General features: G+C 47.3%; 1 protein-coding gene across 4 annotated transcripts in view; it reads right to left on the reverse strand.

The window, feature by feature from the left end:
* Positions 1 to 15,746, reverse strand: part of FHOD3 (formin homology 2 domain containing 3) — a 530,296-nt gene that overhangs the window by 65,709 nt on the left and 448,841 nt on the right. For all 4 annotated transcript variants that reach the window (XM_052660257.1, XM_052660258.1, XM_052660256.1 and 1 more), the window contains 2 exons: positions 12,372 to 12,662; positions 2,404 to 3,284 (listed from right to left, as the gene is read on the reverse strand). In XM_052660257.1, the coding sequence (XP_052516217.1) occupies positions 2,404 to 3,284; positions 12,372 to 12,662 (1,172 nt within the window). The remainder of the gene's footprint in view (positions 1 to 2,403; positions 3,285 to 12,371; positions 12,663 to 15,746) is intronic.

The raw sequence follows: 15,746 nt of genomic DNA on the forward strand, positions 1-15,746 counted from the left end.
AAGTACAACTGATTCCCTTTGCTCTGTGCTGCCCCGTGAAGCATATTTTATTTTTGATGCACTCTATTGTTCTTAATGGAAAACTTCTCATGAGCCAGAATTTGGAAGTAGCCATTTACAGCTGAGTTTTATGAACATCACAGTCAAGAATTAGAACCAAATGTAAAGCTGGTTATAGCTGTACAAGTCCACATAACAGATTCCACTCTCCAATTTGCATCCTCACCATTTGTAACATTTATAAATAGTCTCTGCTCACATTTTCTAGCCATCCCCTCCCCAAAATGGGCTCCTGGGTCCCACTGCAGAACATTCTGGAACCAGGCAAATTTTCAACATGCTACTTTCCTCTTATGCTCTCACTTTGTAAAAACCAGGTGAGCCTTTGTAGCTGGGCAATACAGGTTTTTAAGAGGTCACCACCTACTTCACAAAAGAGCTGAACTCTGGGCCACTGAGAGGGTGCCAACCAGGCTCCCGTCACTGATCACAAGTAGGACCAAGAGAAGAAGTGGGGGAGGTGAACCCGTTTGGGGTCTTCTCAAGGAAGCTTTTCACTTTGTCATTTCTTTAGTAAAAAATGAAGTCAGAAGTGCCTTCATTGCCAACTGGGACTCTTTAATTCCTCACCCCCTCAACCCCAAGTTAACAGCCAGCAATCTCTGAGGCTAAGGAGCAACCAGGACAAGCCCGGAGGGTCCAGGCAGCCAGAGGGGCTCACGTGGGAAGGAGTGGGATGAAGGAGATGGGCCAACCAGATCAGCGCGAGCGAGGGCACGTCCTGGGTGATCCAACTGCTGTTTTAACCACGCCAGCCTTCTCCCAAATGGCAGGTCTGATGGTAAGAGTGGAAGGGGCCACGTGGGTGGCTCATCACCACACGTGGCCAGTCCTGGAAGTCAGGACACAGAGACACGGAGCGCAATAGCACTTCTTGTGGCATGTTTTCTAGAGAGAACAAGAGGGTTCTACTTCCAGCTGGGGGAAAGGACTGCCTGGCATGGCTTTCTCTTTTGGATCTTGGCAGTTGGATTTGTAAACAGGAAAAAGCTGGAATTCTGACTTGGGGGTGGGGTGGGGCTGGAAATGGTTCAGATTCACATCCTTGTTGGAACTGAGCAGACACCAACTCGAGGGTAAAGGCCAACTCGGGAAGAGCAGCAGGTAGTTCCAGACCCATCTCCCCCACCCCACCCCCGACCCCAGTACAGGTTTTAACAGGAAGTCGCCCTTTTAGAGCTCCCGGCCTAGCCTTTCAGCATCACACATGGTGACAGGCACAAACTCCATCCTCAGGTCCTTCTCGAAAGGATACTCCTGTCCTGAGGAGGCTTGCACACACTGTCTGATTCTAAATCGGAGCCTGGCCAGCGGATCAAGGACCCCAACTCAGACAGTTTATACTCAACCAAAACGATGCTAAACGGAGCAACCCATAGAGCCGAAATTAATTTGCAATAGTAAGTTCTGACATATTTACTCTAAATTATCTTTTGAAGTGTTTTCTCTTACTTCAGGGCCCTGAGAAGACAGTCTTAAACCTGTTTTAAAACTGAAATATACCCAGGATCACAAAGAGTTATTTTTTTAGATCAGTTCTCTAAGATAGGTAAAGGAGACCCTAATAAGGTAGTGAATCATCAGAAATAAAATCTGTGATCCAGTATCACACAGCCTTTTCTCAGTGCTCCTCAGTCATGACTTTACCTTTGATGCCCAGTAACTTTACAAACAAAGCTCTTCATTTATAAAAGTAGATAGGACTTCTCTGTTAAAGACACTACACCAGCAATGCCCTCAGGGTTCTCAAACATCTATGAGAAATAAGAAATCTAGACACACATATAATGTTTACAGCATGCTAACTAGATGGCTGTACAGAAGCATCCAGATAGTGGTAGAAAACTGACTCAGCCAGGGGATTAGCTGAAGAAATGTCTCATAGCCTACCATCTTACAGCTGAGGTTTAAACCACTATCAACCATAAACAATGTGAATAAACACATCCACAGGAAGAAGTCAGTGTGTTTGATAAATTAGCTAGTCTACTTTGCTCTAGTGAATGTCAACATTTGCCGTCAGGCTATGCTAACAATCCCTGGGTAAACATTGTTTGTTTTTTTTTTTCCTCCAGGTTATTAGGTTCTTAGAAAGCTACTTGCCTATCAGTGTTAATACGTTGCTAGCTTTGTTAGCAAGAAAAGGTCCCTTCCTCATTTAGCTCATACCTAATGTGTGACACAGGGTACTGGATGAAAAGTCAGATTTTTATACCAACTGCCTTTTGAAGCAATTAGTAAGAGCAACACAAAGGGCATTTTATGTATAACAAGACTCTCCGTTCTACCCAACATCTGTAAGTAACCCAGCAAGCGAAGAGGCATGCTGGATGCAAGCGATACCTTAGAGACGGACAGTTCCTTCGATTTAGACTCAAACAGGTGCTCCAGCTTGGAGGTGTCCACCTTAATGGGTTCCAGTTTCGACCACAGGAATTCTCTGCAGCGGCCATTGTTCTTACACGGCCACTCAAAAGGCCGGACTTCGTTCCAGAACAGACGGATGGTCTTCTTTTTCTTGGTGAATGCTGGCTGACCCCTGGGTACCTGGGGCCACCCTAAGCCCTGAGGAGCGTTGAATACTGGAGGGGGAGCCAATAAATTACCGGGGACTGGAGGGGGAGGCACGCTGTCCAGCAGGGGTGGAGGGGGTGGGGGCGGCAGACCCAGAAAGGTGGGTGGGGGCGGGGGAGGTGGCCCTGGGGCCTCCGGGTGACCCAGGTCCACGTCCAGGACATCAATGTCATCCTCCTCACCCAGGTCAGTGAAATCCATGTCCTGGATTCTGAGCTCCCTGGGATTGGCCATGAGCTGGTCCCAGATGTAGTCAGATTCCGTCTTGGGCTGAGCTGATGTCTTCTCTGCAACCTTGTCATTGGGCTCCGCGTCAGGGGAGATGGACCCCCTCCCTAGGTCCCCACTGTTGAATTTCTCCGCGAAGGCTTTCACACTGCCCCGGTTGTCCAGACAGCCAACGTCCACCCTCTTGACGCTCTCATCCTGGGCCAGGGAACTGGCCTGCAGGGTGGATATCCGGCTAGCCAGACTGGCTAGCGCCTCTGCCCCCTGCGCGGCCCTCGCGGCCTCGCCCTCCCCCTTCTCCTCGCCATCCGCGGGCTTTCTGTTATGGGCATACAGCATGTCCAGCATGAACCGCCTGCCGGTGAGGATGTCGCCACACCGCTCGCTTACGCCGGCATCCTGAACACCCGCGGACCACAAACCTGAAAGTACACAGGAGAAAAACATGAGAACATCGCACCGGTCTCGATGCCATGAAAGAACCAGCCAGGCAGCCCGTGGGCACTTCACACAGGAGGAATCAGGAAGACCCAGAAATAAAGCAATGGAAGGTCACGGTTGACAAGATGCTCTTGATCAGAAAGAGATGCTGTGTCACAGGGCCATTGGCCCACTCTAGGGACCCAACACTCTCGTAGGTGTGACACGGCTTGTGGCTCTGGCCTAGGCTCATGGGAAAAAATTGCCCCGCCTCTTCTGCCCACCCATGATAGCTGGTCAGGGCCCCCTCAGGGCAACTGCCCCAACTACACACAGGGAGTCAAGGAAATGCCCTCTCACCCACGGCAGGTACTGGAAAGGTTGTAGAATTACTCCTTTTTCCCCCGACTCCACCTCTGCACCAGTGAAGCCAAACTGCCTGGAGAAACGCACAGACCGTACCACTGGTCATACAGCCACCAGTCTTCAGGAGACCCTTAATGCTGCCTGGCGGCCCCATCCATGACCCTCTTAGATGGCTTTCCATATACCTCCTCTTTCCTCTAGGCTCCCCTACTCAACTCATCCTCTGCAAGCATTGCCTTGCTTTCTGTTTCAAAAACTATTTAATAGACAAAGTCGGAGCTCTTCCAGGGCCTCCATTCTGCCTCCACTCACCCACCTGCACCTGAACACTGATCACGGCTGTCCTGTGACCACTGACCCCCTGTCCTCTTAGTGGGACTCATGTGCTCCCATGATTCTCCATCCTGCGTCTCCCATGCTCCTCCCACTAGGTCTTCCTACTGGTATATAAACACAGTATAATTTTACCTGTTAAATGAAAACAAAAAACCTCACTTGATTCTACTTATCCCTCCAGCTATAATCCAAATTTTCTCCTTTCTTTTAAAGTAAAGCTGGGGCAGGGGAGGGAGAGTTAGGGAGTTTGGGAAGGTCACACACACACTGCTATATTCAAAATGGGTAACCAACAAGGACCTATTGTAGAGCACATGGAACGCTACTCAAACTTATGTGCCAGCCTGGATGGGAGGGGAGTTGGGGGGAGAATGGATACATGTATACGTATGGCTGAGTGTCTTTGAGGTTCACCTGAAACTACCACAATGTTGTTCATTGGCTATACCCCAATACAAAATAAAAATTTTAAAGAAACAAACAAAAAATAAAGCTGCATATAAGAGTTGTTTTGCTGTTTCCAATTTCTCTCTTTATTCTCTCTTGAACCCAGTCTAATGAAGTTTTTGCTCTGTTTCAGAGATGCTCCTTTCTGGGTGACCTATGACCTTCCTGTCGCACTAGACGCAGCTGTCACGCTCTCACCCTTGACTCTCCTCCTTCACTTCCAGACGCTGTACTCAGCTGGTTTCCTGCCTTCTCTTTGGCTGCTCCTGGTCGGTCTCCTGTGTTGGTTCCTCCGTATCTTTAACCTTTAAGAGTCTGTGGACCTCTTCTCTCCATCTACACTCCCTTTCCTAGCCTTCATCTCATCCAGTCTCAGGCCTTTAAATGCCATCTTCTGCCCCCAGTCCCACTCACCCAACCTGCTTCTCCTGCAGTCATTTCTGGTCTCAGTGTGGCCACTCCATCCATCCTTCACCCGTCCAATGTAATCGCTGCCAATTCCAAAAGCCTCAGAGTCATCCTCGACATTTTTTATTTTACTTTACAATACTTTATTGGTTTTGCCAAACATCAACATGAACCCACCACGGGTGTACACTGCTCTTTCATCCCACACAACAGAGTCCTGTTAGTTTAATCTTCACGTTGCATCCAGAATCCAATCACTTTTCTCATCACTACTCCTGCCGCAACCCCAGTCTGAACTAGCGAGGTTGCTTGCCAACAGGGGAGCATCCAGCTGATCTCAGCTTCCACGCTTGTCCCTCTACAGTGAACCCCACAGCCACGTGACATGTTGCAATGTCCAACTTACCTTTCTGCTCTAAGTCTGCCAACGGTGCCACATTTCACTGGGACAAAAAGCCGGTGATCTGTCAGTGTTCACAAGCCATGCGTGATCCCACCTTAATTTTTTTTTCTCCCTCTCCTACCACCACCTCCGCCACTGCCACCACCCCAGATATACACACATGAACCTCTTCAGTAAAAGCACTGACCTGACATTCCTAGAACTCACCAGGTGTTACGTGATCCAGCCTCAGGACCTTTGCCTCTCCTGGGGCAACCCCAGTTAATCACACAATTTGCTTCTCAACTTCCTTTCCGTTTTAGCTCAAATAGTGTCTTCCCAGTGAAATCTTCCCCGACCACCTTATTTAAAATTGTGCACACCTCCCTCTCGTCCATAGCTCATCATCTTTTCCTGCTTTATTTTCTACCCAAGCATGTCTTACTGTCTGATCTTCCACACATTTTCCTCTTTGAGTTTATTGCTGCCTTTGTCCCATTATTGGAATGATTATAATTATTTGTTAAATTGTGTTCTTCCTTGGAATGTAAACTCTACAAGAGCAGGGATTTGGGTTTGTTTTGTTCCCTGTTGTATCCCCAGCATCTAGGATGAGTGGATGAATGGATAAATGGTCAGGGACGTCAGTCCTCCGAGTTTGCTTCCTGAGGTCCAGCAGGGCTGTGCGGTGGGCACTTCAGGCTGTGAATTCCATCAGATATCCAAGGGCCTCTGTGGCTGCTCATCTGGGGAGGGGGCAAGAGACCTAGGCTGAGGATGTGAGCAGCATGAGCTTTTTCTCTACCAAAGAGCTGGATCAGACAGGCTGGGGAAGGACATTGGCCTCTCTCCTGTGGCTGTGCCTTCATCTTTGATGAGGCATTTACCGGGGAAAGCCAAAGGCCCTCAGTGCTCCGATTTTTCCACTGTAGTTTTGGCCTCTGTGCTCTGCTCAACAGTGGCCTAAGCTCACCAAGCGCCCAACACCAGCACAAGGAGGTCTTGAGTCCTCTTGGAGACTGGCTTCACAAACAAAATACATTTTGATGATAACCACCATCAAAGAGACAGGAGGTGGCATTTGAGGACACGATGGAGAAATCACTACAGCTGCTCAAACAGTCCCGTAAATAGGGAGACTGCTTTGATGCCAGGAAGTTGTGGCAGATAAAGTGACTGAGTCTCTCTCAACAGACCGCCTCACTCTCTCCATTTATTGGGAAATGTTGACAATTTCTTATTTTGGCAACAAGGCAAAGAGCATAATCAGGTAACATTTTAAATGCTGGCTTTCAAATTTACTTTCTTCATTCATTTATGTCTTTTATAAAATCATTACGTAGGGTGCCTCTTTGTCCCTAGCAATTTCCTTCGCTCTGAAGTGTACTTCATCTGATATTAACATAGCTATTAGTACGGCTTTTCTTTGATTAATGTTGGCATGACATCTTTTCCCAGCTTTTAACTTTCCATCTGCCCATGTCATTACATTTGATATGAGTGTTGTCTCTGACAGCATGTAGCTGACTGGTGTTTTCATCCACTCTTCAAATCTCTCTTACTTGCTGTTAGGACTCCAGCGTGCCGTTTTATTTTTTTTGTTCGATGCTTGTTTCCGTGTCTGTTCCTCCGTTCTTGGTCTTGGGTAGCTTGCCTGAACGTTTTTTAGAATTTCAATGTGACTTTTTTATAGTGTATTTGATTACTTCTTGTAATTTTCCTAGTAGTTGCTCTAGGTATTACAGTATACACACTCACTTATTTAGTCTATTGGTATTGGGCTCCCCTGGTGTCTCAGTGGTAAAGGATTCACCTGTTAATGCAGGAGATGCAGTTTTGAGCCCTGGAGATTCCCTGGAGAAGGAAACGGCAACCCACTCCAATATTACTGCCTGGGGAGTCCCATGGACAAAGGAGCCTGGTGGGCTACAGTCCACTGAGTGACAAAGAGTCGGACACAACTCAGTGACTAAACAAAAACAAACTGATGTTTTACTGCTTTGAAGTCCAGAAACCTTACTTCCATTTAGATCCGTTTACCCTCCCAGTTTTAAAAATACAGCTGTCTTAAGTATTTCCTCTACATATGCTGAACACCATAAAGTAATGTTTGCTTCAACCATCGAATATGATTTAAGAAGCACATGGGTAAAAACATAGCATTTTTATCTACTCCTATTTTTACCCATTCTGTTTTTTGTTTTCTTGCTGGAGTCCCAAGTCATCTTCTATCATCATTTCCTTTCTGTTCAGAAAACTTACTTCAGCCATTCTTCAAGGGGAGGTCACTCGTGACAAACGCTCTTGGTTGTTCTTTACTGAGAATGTTTTTATTTCCCCTGTATTGTTAAAGGCCACTTTTACTGTACACGTAATTCACCATTGACAGTTATGGTCTTTCAGTGCTTGACAGATGCTGTCCCCCTTTCTGCAGGCCTCCGTGATCCAGACAAGATATCTGCTATCCTCTGAACTGCTGCTCTTCTATAGGTATCACATCATTTTTTTTGTCTTAAAAAATTATCGGCTTTTAGTTATCATAAATTTGATTATCATTTGTCTTGGTGTCGATTTCTTTGGATTTATCCTTGTTAGGATTTGCTCAGCTTAAATCTGTAGGTTTATGCCTTTTGCAAAACTTGGGAAAATCTCAGCCATTATTTCCTCAAACATTTTTCCACACTGCATTCTCTCTCCTCTTCCTAGACTTAGATGAAATGAAGGTCAGTTTTACTGACATAGTCCCATAGGTCCCTGAGGCTCCTTCCATTTTTAGTCTATTTTTTCTCGGCTATTCAGATTTGGTAATTTCCACTGATCTGTTTTCAAATACACTGATTATTTCCTTTATTGTTTCTAATCAAATATAAAGTATGTCAAATACTTTATTTTAGCTTGCATTTTCCAGTTGTATTATTTTCCTTTGGTTCTTTTTTGAAAATTTCTTTGCTAAGACTTTTTTAATGTATTTCTTGAGAGTTTGTAACTGTTCTCTAAAGCATTATTATGATGACTGCTTTAAAACTTTTGACAGATCATCCCAGCACCTGTCAAAGGTTTTAAAGCAGTCACCATAATAATGGCATCTCTGGATGGTCTTTTTCCATTCAAGATGTCAATGCCCTGCTTCTTGATATGATGAGTGATTTTTGATTATATCCTGGATGTGTTGGGTATTATGGGATAGACTTTGGGTCATATTTAACCTTCTCTTTTAGCAGATACTCACCCTTTCAGGGAATAGCTTATAGGTTTTGGTGCACGTATATGTTCAGGTCCCTGCTGGGTCCCACTGTCATCAGGAAGAAGGCTGACTCACTCCCTCAATGTAGATGGGCTGAAGCCCCTTGACCCCAGCAGCATCTTCCCAGTGGACGTGAAGCACTGACTCCCATTGGCTCACTGTCTCCAAGTGAAGTGAAGGCTCAGTTTTCCACCAGTCCCCACCAATGGCTAGTCCCACCTCCAACCACATCATTCTACCTTGTTTATGCTGGGTGGGGACAGAGGCTTGGCTCCCCCTGGGCCCTCACTGGCACTGAGGACAAGGAGAGTGATGGTGGGAAGAGAGAGAAGGCTATTAGTCTTTCCGCCAGGTCTTCATTAAGTGTGGTCCTACTGTGGTCCAGGTGAAGGCTCAGATCCCCACAGGACCCCACTGACTCAACCCTGTTGGAAGAATTGAGATCCACTTGCTTCCCCATGCAGGGGATAGACTATGAACTCCCCATTAGGCCAACAGTATCCCAGCAGGGGAATGGAGAGCAATCTGCTTCTACTGGGCAGGCGACAGAAGACTGGTTCCTTTCTGAGTCCTGCTGACACTACAGGTTTGAGGGAGGGGAGGGAACTGGAGAGCCATCTCCCGTTTCCATATGGGTGTGTACAGAAGACTTGCCTCCTTTTCTGTCTTACTGAAACCACTGGATTGGAAGAGAGGTGTGACAGTGGCATAGTTTCCATTAGACCTTGTTTGGGATAGAGCACTTATTAAGAGCAGCACAGATTTTCTGTTCTGTTGGGCATCACCTTTCCCCATCCTTTGGTTAAGGGAATCAGCTTTCCTTGAAGCTTCACTGCTGTGCTGTTCAAGTCAAAAGACTCCTAGGCAGTCTGCCTCCTTCTTTTCACCTTTTAGCGTCCTTCTATGATTGGCTGTTCTATTATATCCAGGGTGTTGATATTTTAGTTGTAAGAGGGAGCAACTGGGAGTAATGGGGCTTCTCCATCTTAGCCTGATGCTTCTTCATTCATCGGTGGTTTCATGAGCCCCTATTATGTTCCGGGTCCCCAGCCAGGAAGTAAGGACTCACAATGAACAAGACAGACAACCCCATCCTCACTGCATTCAAGTAGAGACAAAACACGATTTGGGAAGTAACTACAACAAAGTAATCTACGCAACGATAAAGCCTCTCATTCTAATGCCAGGGAGTACAACACCAAAAACAAAGAAAAATAAGACCACACACTTGCAGTAAGTTGAATCTCTTTCAAGCTCTACAAATTCATTCTCAACTAATAGCTACAACCATTAGAAAAAGATGAGGAATCACTTTGATTGCCTTTGTGATTTGTTTGAGAAGATTCTGAAAAGCAAGAACTATGAGGACACAGCTTCCCTGATTCCTGGTTGCTGATGGTGGCTGTGAGCAGTGGGATATTTTAAGAACCAATAAGCTACAACAAATAAACATGGTCACATCCCTTAACAGCACCAGACTGAAGCAGAAAAGCCACTGCAAGGCTCCAATTCCTGGACACTACCAGCTTTTGGTAGGAAGTCAATGGTTCTTCACTGGGAGTAGAGTCTCCATTTTTGGAAAGTTGTCCTTATTTGGAAGGATATTGGGCAATCTGATCCAAGAAAGTTCTTTGCCCTGGCTTATTTTTACTAATCCAACTTGTTGATATGTTTTAGGCTTGCTAAACCTAGTTAAGATGAATAATCCTAAAAGCTACTCATAATGCAATAAAACATGATTCAAGGTCAAACTGATCAACATGACTTACCCAACATTCTGTACTATGACCAAAATTACATTAAATGTGAACAACAGCAAGTAAAATCTGAGAGAATAACTATAATCTGACTTTGAAAGAAATTCAGTATCAACATATGTAATCCTTTTAGCACGCACATATTCAACCAGACACAAGATTTTCAATGCAATGGTTCCTAAGACATAAACAAAGTCTTCAAAGCCTTTTCCTTTTCATTGAGACTATATATATACGCTGCTAAGTCACTTCAGTCGTGTCCGACTCTGTGCGACCCCATAGACAGCAGCCCACCAGGCTTCCCCGTCCCTGGGATTCTCCAGGCAAGAACACTGGAGTGGGTTGCCATTTCCTTCTGCAATGCATGAAAGTGAAAAGTGAAAGTGAAGTTGCTCAGTCGTGTCCGACTCTTAGCGACCCCATGGACTGCAGCCCACCAGGCTCCTCCATCCATGGGGTTTTCCAGGCAAGAGTGCTGGAGTGGGGGGCTATTGCCTTCTCCGATATAGATATAGATATAGATATAATTAAATATAATTATATAATTGTGAAAACTGAAATATTGGACTAAGCCACTATCTGACAGGCCTCCTGAATGAATTATGGCTTCATTCATTCATTCAATCTTTGTTCACTTGTCCGGGCTTCAGGGAGACTGTATTCTTAATCTGTGAACGAACACACCATGCATGGGTCCTGGCACTGATTGGCAGTCCCTTGTGGAGCCTTCATGCTGCCTTCTGGGCCTAAGATGTAGGGTCCTTGAATCTGTGTCACTGTGTAACTTAATGAAGGTGGCCCCATAAGACATGTCTCCACAGGTAAGGAGTGTCTGTCAAGAGAGGTAGCTTCCTGACACTGCACACAAGTCATGAGTCGGAACACCAACTCCACGGTGTCACACATGAATCACAATTCAAGTGACAGGGGTGGGAGGGGACTTATGTATATCTATGGCTGATTCACACTGTTGTACGGCAGAAACCATCACAACATTGTAAAACAATTCTCCTCCAATTAAAAATTTTAAAAATCATTCAAATGATTATTTGAATCACTTACAATTTCTAGAACCCTCTGTGGCACCCTCCCCAAGTCTCTAATGAGAACTAACATTCCATTTGGTCCCTAAACATAAAGTCACCATCAAACAGGTGAAACTGAATGACCATCAGGCATAATACCGAAAAGGTACGATTCTATAAGAAAAAGCACGTACTTAATATGGAAGAAAACCGAGGTCCTGAGTATACTGTAGAAAATTACCTAAATTATGTACATTCCAGCAGAGCCCATCAAACTGACCTCAGCATGCTACAAACTGGCCCTTTTTAAAAGTACTCATACAATTCACTCTACAGAAGTTGCTCTGGTCTGGAATTTAGTCACAATGGCTCAACATACTTCAGTTCAGTCGCTCAGTCGTGTCCAACTCCTTGCGACCCCGTGAATCACAGCACGCCAGGCCTCCCTGTCCATCACCAACTCCCAGAGTTCACTCAGACTCACGTCCATCGAGTCAGTGATGCCATCCAGCCATCTCATCCTGGGTCGTCCCCTTCTCCTCCTGCCCCCAATCCCTCCCAGCATCAGAGTCTTTTCCAATGAGTCAACTCTTCACATGAGGTGGCTAAAGTACTGGAGCTTCAGCTTTAGCATCATTCCTTCCAAAGAAATCCCAGGGCTGATCTCCTTTAGAAAGGACTGGTTGGATCTCCTTGCAGTCCAAAGGACTCTCAAGAGTCTTCTCCAACACCACATCACAGTTCAAAAGCATCAACATACTTCACTGAAAAATTAACTCTTTCAAGGGAGCAGATAACAACACAATGTGTCTCTAAATTTAAACCAGAAAACAGCCACACTTACTGTTCACAGTTTAATAGTTAGAAGGAAGCTGAGGAATTTCTCTGCTAGGGCTCATTCCTCAGCAGAAGTCCCTGATGGCCCTTTCCCAGCTGTAAAGTGATGGTGCAGCTGCATGGCAGAGAGAGGAAGCCCATCTGGGGGGCAGGAAGCTGCTGGCTGGCTGAGTGTGGACATGCACCCTCCTCCAGACACGGGGCACCGTCTGGGGAGCGAGCTGGGCCAGCAGGTCAACTGAGCCAGGTGCCCTGCACCGGGTGCCCTGGGTGGGGGGGTTCCTTACCTGTGCCCTTGTCCCGGGAGAGCTTGTCCTCCTTGTCCTCCCTCTCCAACGTGCTGCTGGAGGATGAGACGCTGGAGGCCGAGCAGTTGTCACGCTCGTTCACCGCCTCATTCTGCCGCTCCTTCTCACTCAGGGAGGCTCGCTCCTCGTGCTCGGGCTCCAGGGCCCGCTCCACCTCGCTCTCGGCTCCCACTCCGGCAGGCGCTAGCTCCTGGCTGGCCTCATCGGCCACCTGCCCCACCTCTGCCTCCACGTCTGCCTCCGGTTCAGGCCCAGGCTCCCCGGCGCTGGCTGGGGGAGACAACAGTGGAGATTACAGTGAGGACGGGAATTTCGAGGCAATGTTGAGCAAAAGGGAGACCAGATGTGAGGCAGGAAGAATTTGAAAGTGGCCCTGAGACTCCCGTCACCTGGTTATTCGATCAAACACTGCGGGAAAGGGGATGGCGGCTGGCATTCATGTCTCAAGTTGCTCGACCTTACAATACAGAGATCTCAGGTGGGTCTGATCCAACCTGGTGAGCCTTTTAGACACAGTGTTTTCTCATTAGCACCAGAAAAGGATGTCAGAGAGATCAGAAGTACACGAAGTATTTGTCCTGACCATGCTGGCTTTAAAGATGGAAGGGCCCATTGACAAGGAACGTGTTGGCCTCTAGAAGCTGAGGATGATTCCTGGCCAATAGCCAACAAGGAACAGGGACCTCAGTCCTGCAAGCACGAGGAACTGAATTCTGCCAACAACCTGAAAGACCCTGGAGGTGGCCTCTTCCCAGGCCTCCCAATAAGAGCCCCACCAGCCACAGCCGTAACTATGGCCTTGAGATACTCCTGGCCAAGAACCCAGTTAGCCAGGCTGGGTTTCTGACTCATGGGAACTGTGAAATAATAAACGGGTGCTGTTTTGAACAGCTATGTTTGTGGTAACTTGTTACACAGCAACAGCAGACGGATACATGAGCCTTTTGCTTCTTCAGGGAAAGAGGAAATAAGTTCACGGTGAATCAAGCTGATTAGCAAAGAGCAGTCTGATGTTAAGTTATCAGTTGATATAAAATATATCCAGTTGACATAAATAAATATTCACTGGGTAATTCTACTTGTTTTTTGGCTGAGCTGTGTGGCATGTGGGGTCTTAGCTCCCTGATTAGGGATAGAACCCATGCCCCTGCAGGTGGGAGCATCCAGGCTTAACTACTGGACCGCCAGGGGGGTCCCAGTCGGAGCTTTTATCAGTGACTAAACCAGTGAGGCCTGTCACCCTTTGCTTGAGTTATGTCTGCTCATAATGTGATGTTTGCTTCCCTGGCAGCTCAAACAGGAAGGAATCTGATTGCAATGCAGGAAATGTGGGTTTGATTCCTGGTTCAGGAAGATCCCCTGGATAAGGGAATGGCTACCCACTATAGTGGAATTCTCACCTGGAGAATTCCATGGACAGAGGAGCCTGGCGGGCTACAGTCCATGGGCTCACAGAGTCGGACACGACTGAGCAGCTAACACTTTTACTTTTTCACTTTCAATGTGACGTTAGTCCATACACTTGGAAGCTATCTATAAGAATCGCCCACAGGCAAATAACTCTGTAAACCTGTCAAGGCTGGAGATTTGTGGCTCAGGTTCCATGGATGTCATCCCCTAGAAGCTGGGAAATGACACAGTCTGCCATATGCATATTTTTACTGAGTAACCCTCTCAGCTGTGAGCTGTGGATGGTAGCAAAATGATTGGGGATATATATATATATATATATATATATATATATAATTCTTCCATGAAGGCCAGGTGAGGAGCAGTCACTCCTGAGGGCTGGGCAGAGCCACATGGCTGGAATCCTGGCAGTACCACCAACAGCACGTGTCCTGAGTCTACACACATACTGCTCGAAGCAATGCAGATTCAGGCAGGGTCTGTGCATGGGAGAAGTGGGAGGGGCCTGCCCAGACACTAAGAACAGGCAGATGACGGGGGGGGGTGGGGGCTCTCTCTTTGTGGGGACAACCTGCCAGCTCAGGTGAGCGGGGATGGCTGGAACAGGGCACCCAGCGCAGCCCCCTAGCAAACCAGGCAGTGGCATTACTATGCAAGAGAAAAGCTCAGGCCTCGCTGGGCAGGGGGCCCAGCTGCCCTTAAGAAGCCATTCTGCCAGGCCTCACTGGGTCCAGAACCCCCACCCCTCATCTGCTCTCAGGCTGTCTTCCCTGGAGAATGAGTCTCGGAACTGGAGAGGGAGGCAGTAGAGAGATGAGATGCCAGCCTCTCCTTATGTGCTGGGTAGCTTCCAGCCACCCCAGGGAAGTGATCTTCTTCCCAAAACTGCCCCAGGGCCTTTTAGGTGGGAGCTGGATGTACAGTACGAAGGGACTTCTGCCCACCACCCCCTCCCCGGGCGTGATGACACACTGCAAGCCTTCTGCTGGGGACTCCAGCCTAGGACAGGCACCGGCTTCCTGGGAGAATGGAGGAGGTGGGGTGAGGTGGCAGAGGTCCTCTGCGGTCTGTTGGGTGTCCCTCTGGGGTGTCCCCAGGAGGGCTGGTTTTGGAAGCCCCGTCTGGTCATGTGAGAGCAGCCTCCAGACTGAGACGCACTGGCCGGCAGCAGCAGGGAGAAACTGAAGAGCACACAGCTGTGAGCCTGTGTGCCCGAGAATGGGTACATCGAGTGTTTTTCCTTAAACGCAAAAACTGAGCTGGGTACAGGGAGAGAGTGAACAGACCTTTGAGAAAAATTCCCTCCGGTGTTGAAGGACTCTTTATGGTAACTGCCTTTTCATCTGATAATAGAGTATTTAGCAAAGAGATACACAACTCCCCTCATTTTACCAGCACAGCAAAAGCATAGTTTTAGCAACAGCAGTGTCATCGTCGGGTTGACAGAGAGCATATGTTCTTACACACATTTACTTCAGAATGGCCACATCAAAATGAAAATGTGTTTCCAACAGCCTAGCATGTGGCGTGCATTTAAGTTTGAATTGGTGAGCATATGGCGAAAACTGGCGAGGGTGTCTCCGTGGGGCTTTATCACTGACGGGGAGATGGCTGCAGTTGGTTGCCATCAGCCTGTGTCTACTCCCCATCCCCAGCAGACTGGCAGACAAAGCAGGAAGGATCCATCATTTGACGGCTGTCTGGCTCCAGCCTACACACACTCCACTGTCACATGTCCTTCCTTTTTTTTTAAGCAGGGACTCTGGCTCCTGATCAGCCAGGGACTTTAGGGACAAGTGAGGCAAGGGACATGCAAGCTCTAGAAAGCCACACACTCTGGGGAATAAACAGTGTACTTTCATCCCGCTCTGTTCAGGCCTTACTTCCTGAAGCAGACATTTAAATGTGTGATCTGACCACTGGGGTGCTGTCTCTCTTTCATCA

This window comes from Budorcas taxicolor, chromosome 22 (assembly GCF_023091745.1).
Source record: "Budorcas taxicolor isolate Tak-1 chromosome 22, Takin1.1, whole genome shotgun sequence".
NCBI classification, from domain to species: domain Eukaryota; kingdom Metazoa; phylum Chordata; class Mammalia; order Artiodactyla; family Bovidae; genus Budorcas; species Budorcas taxicolor.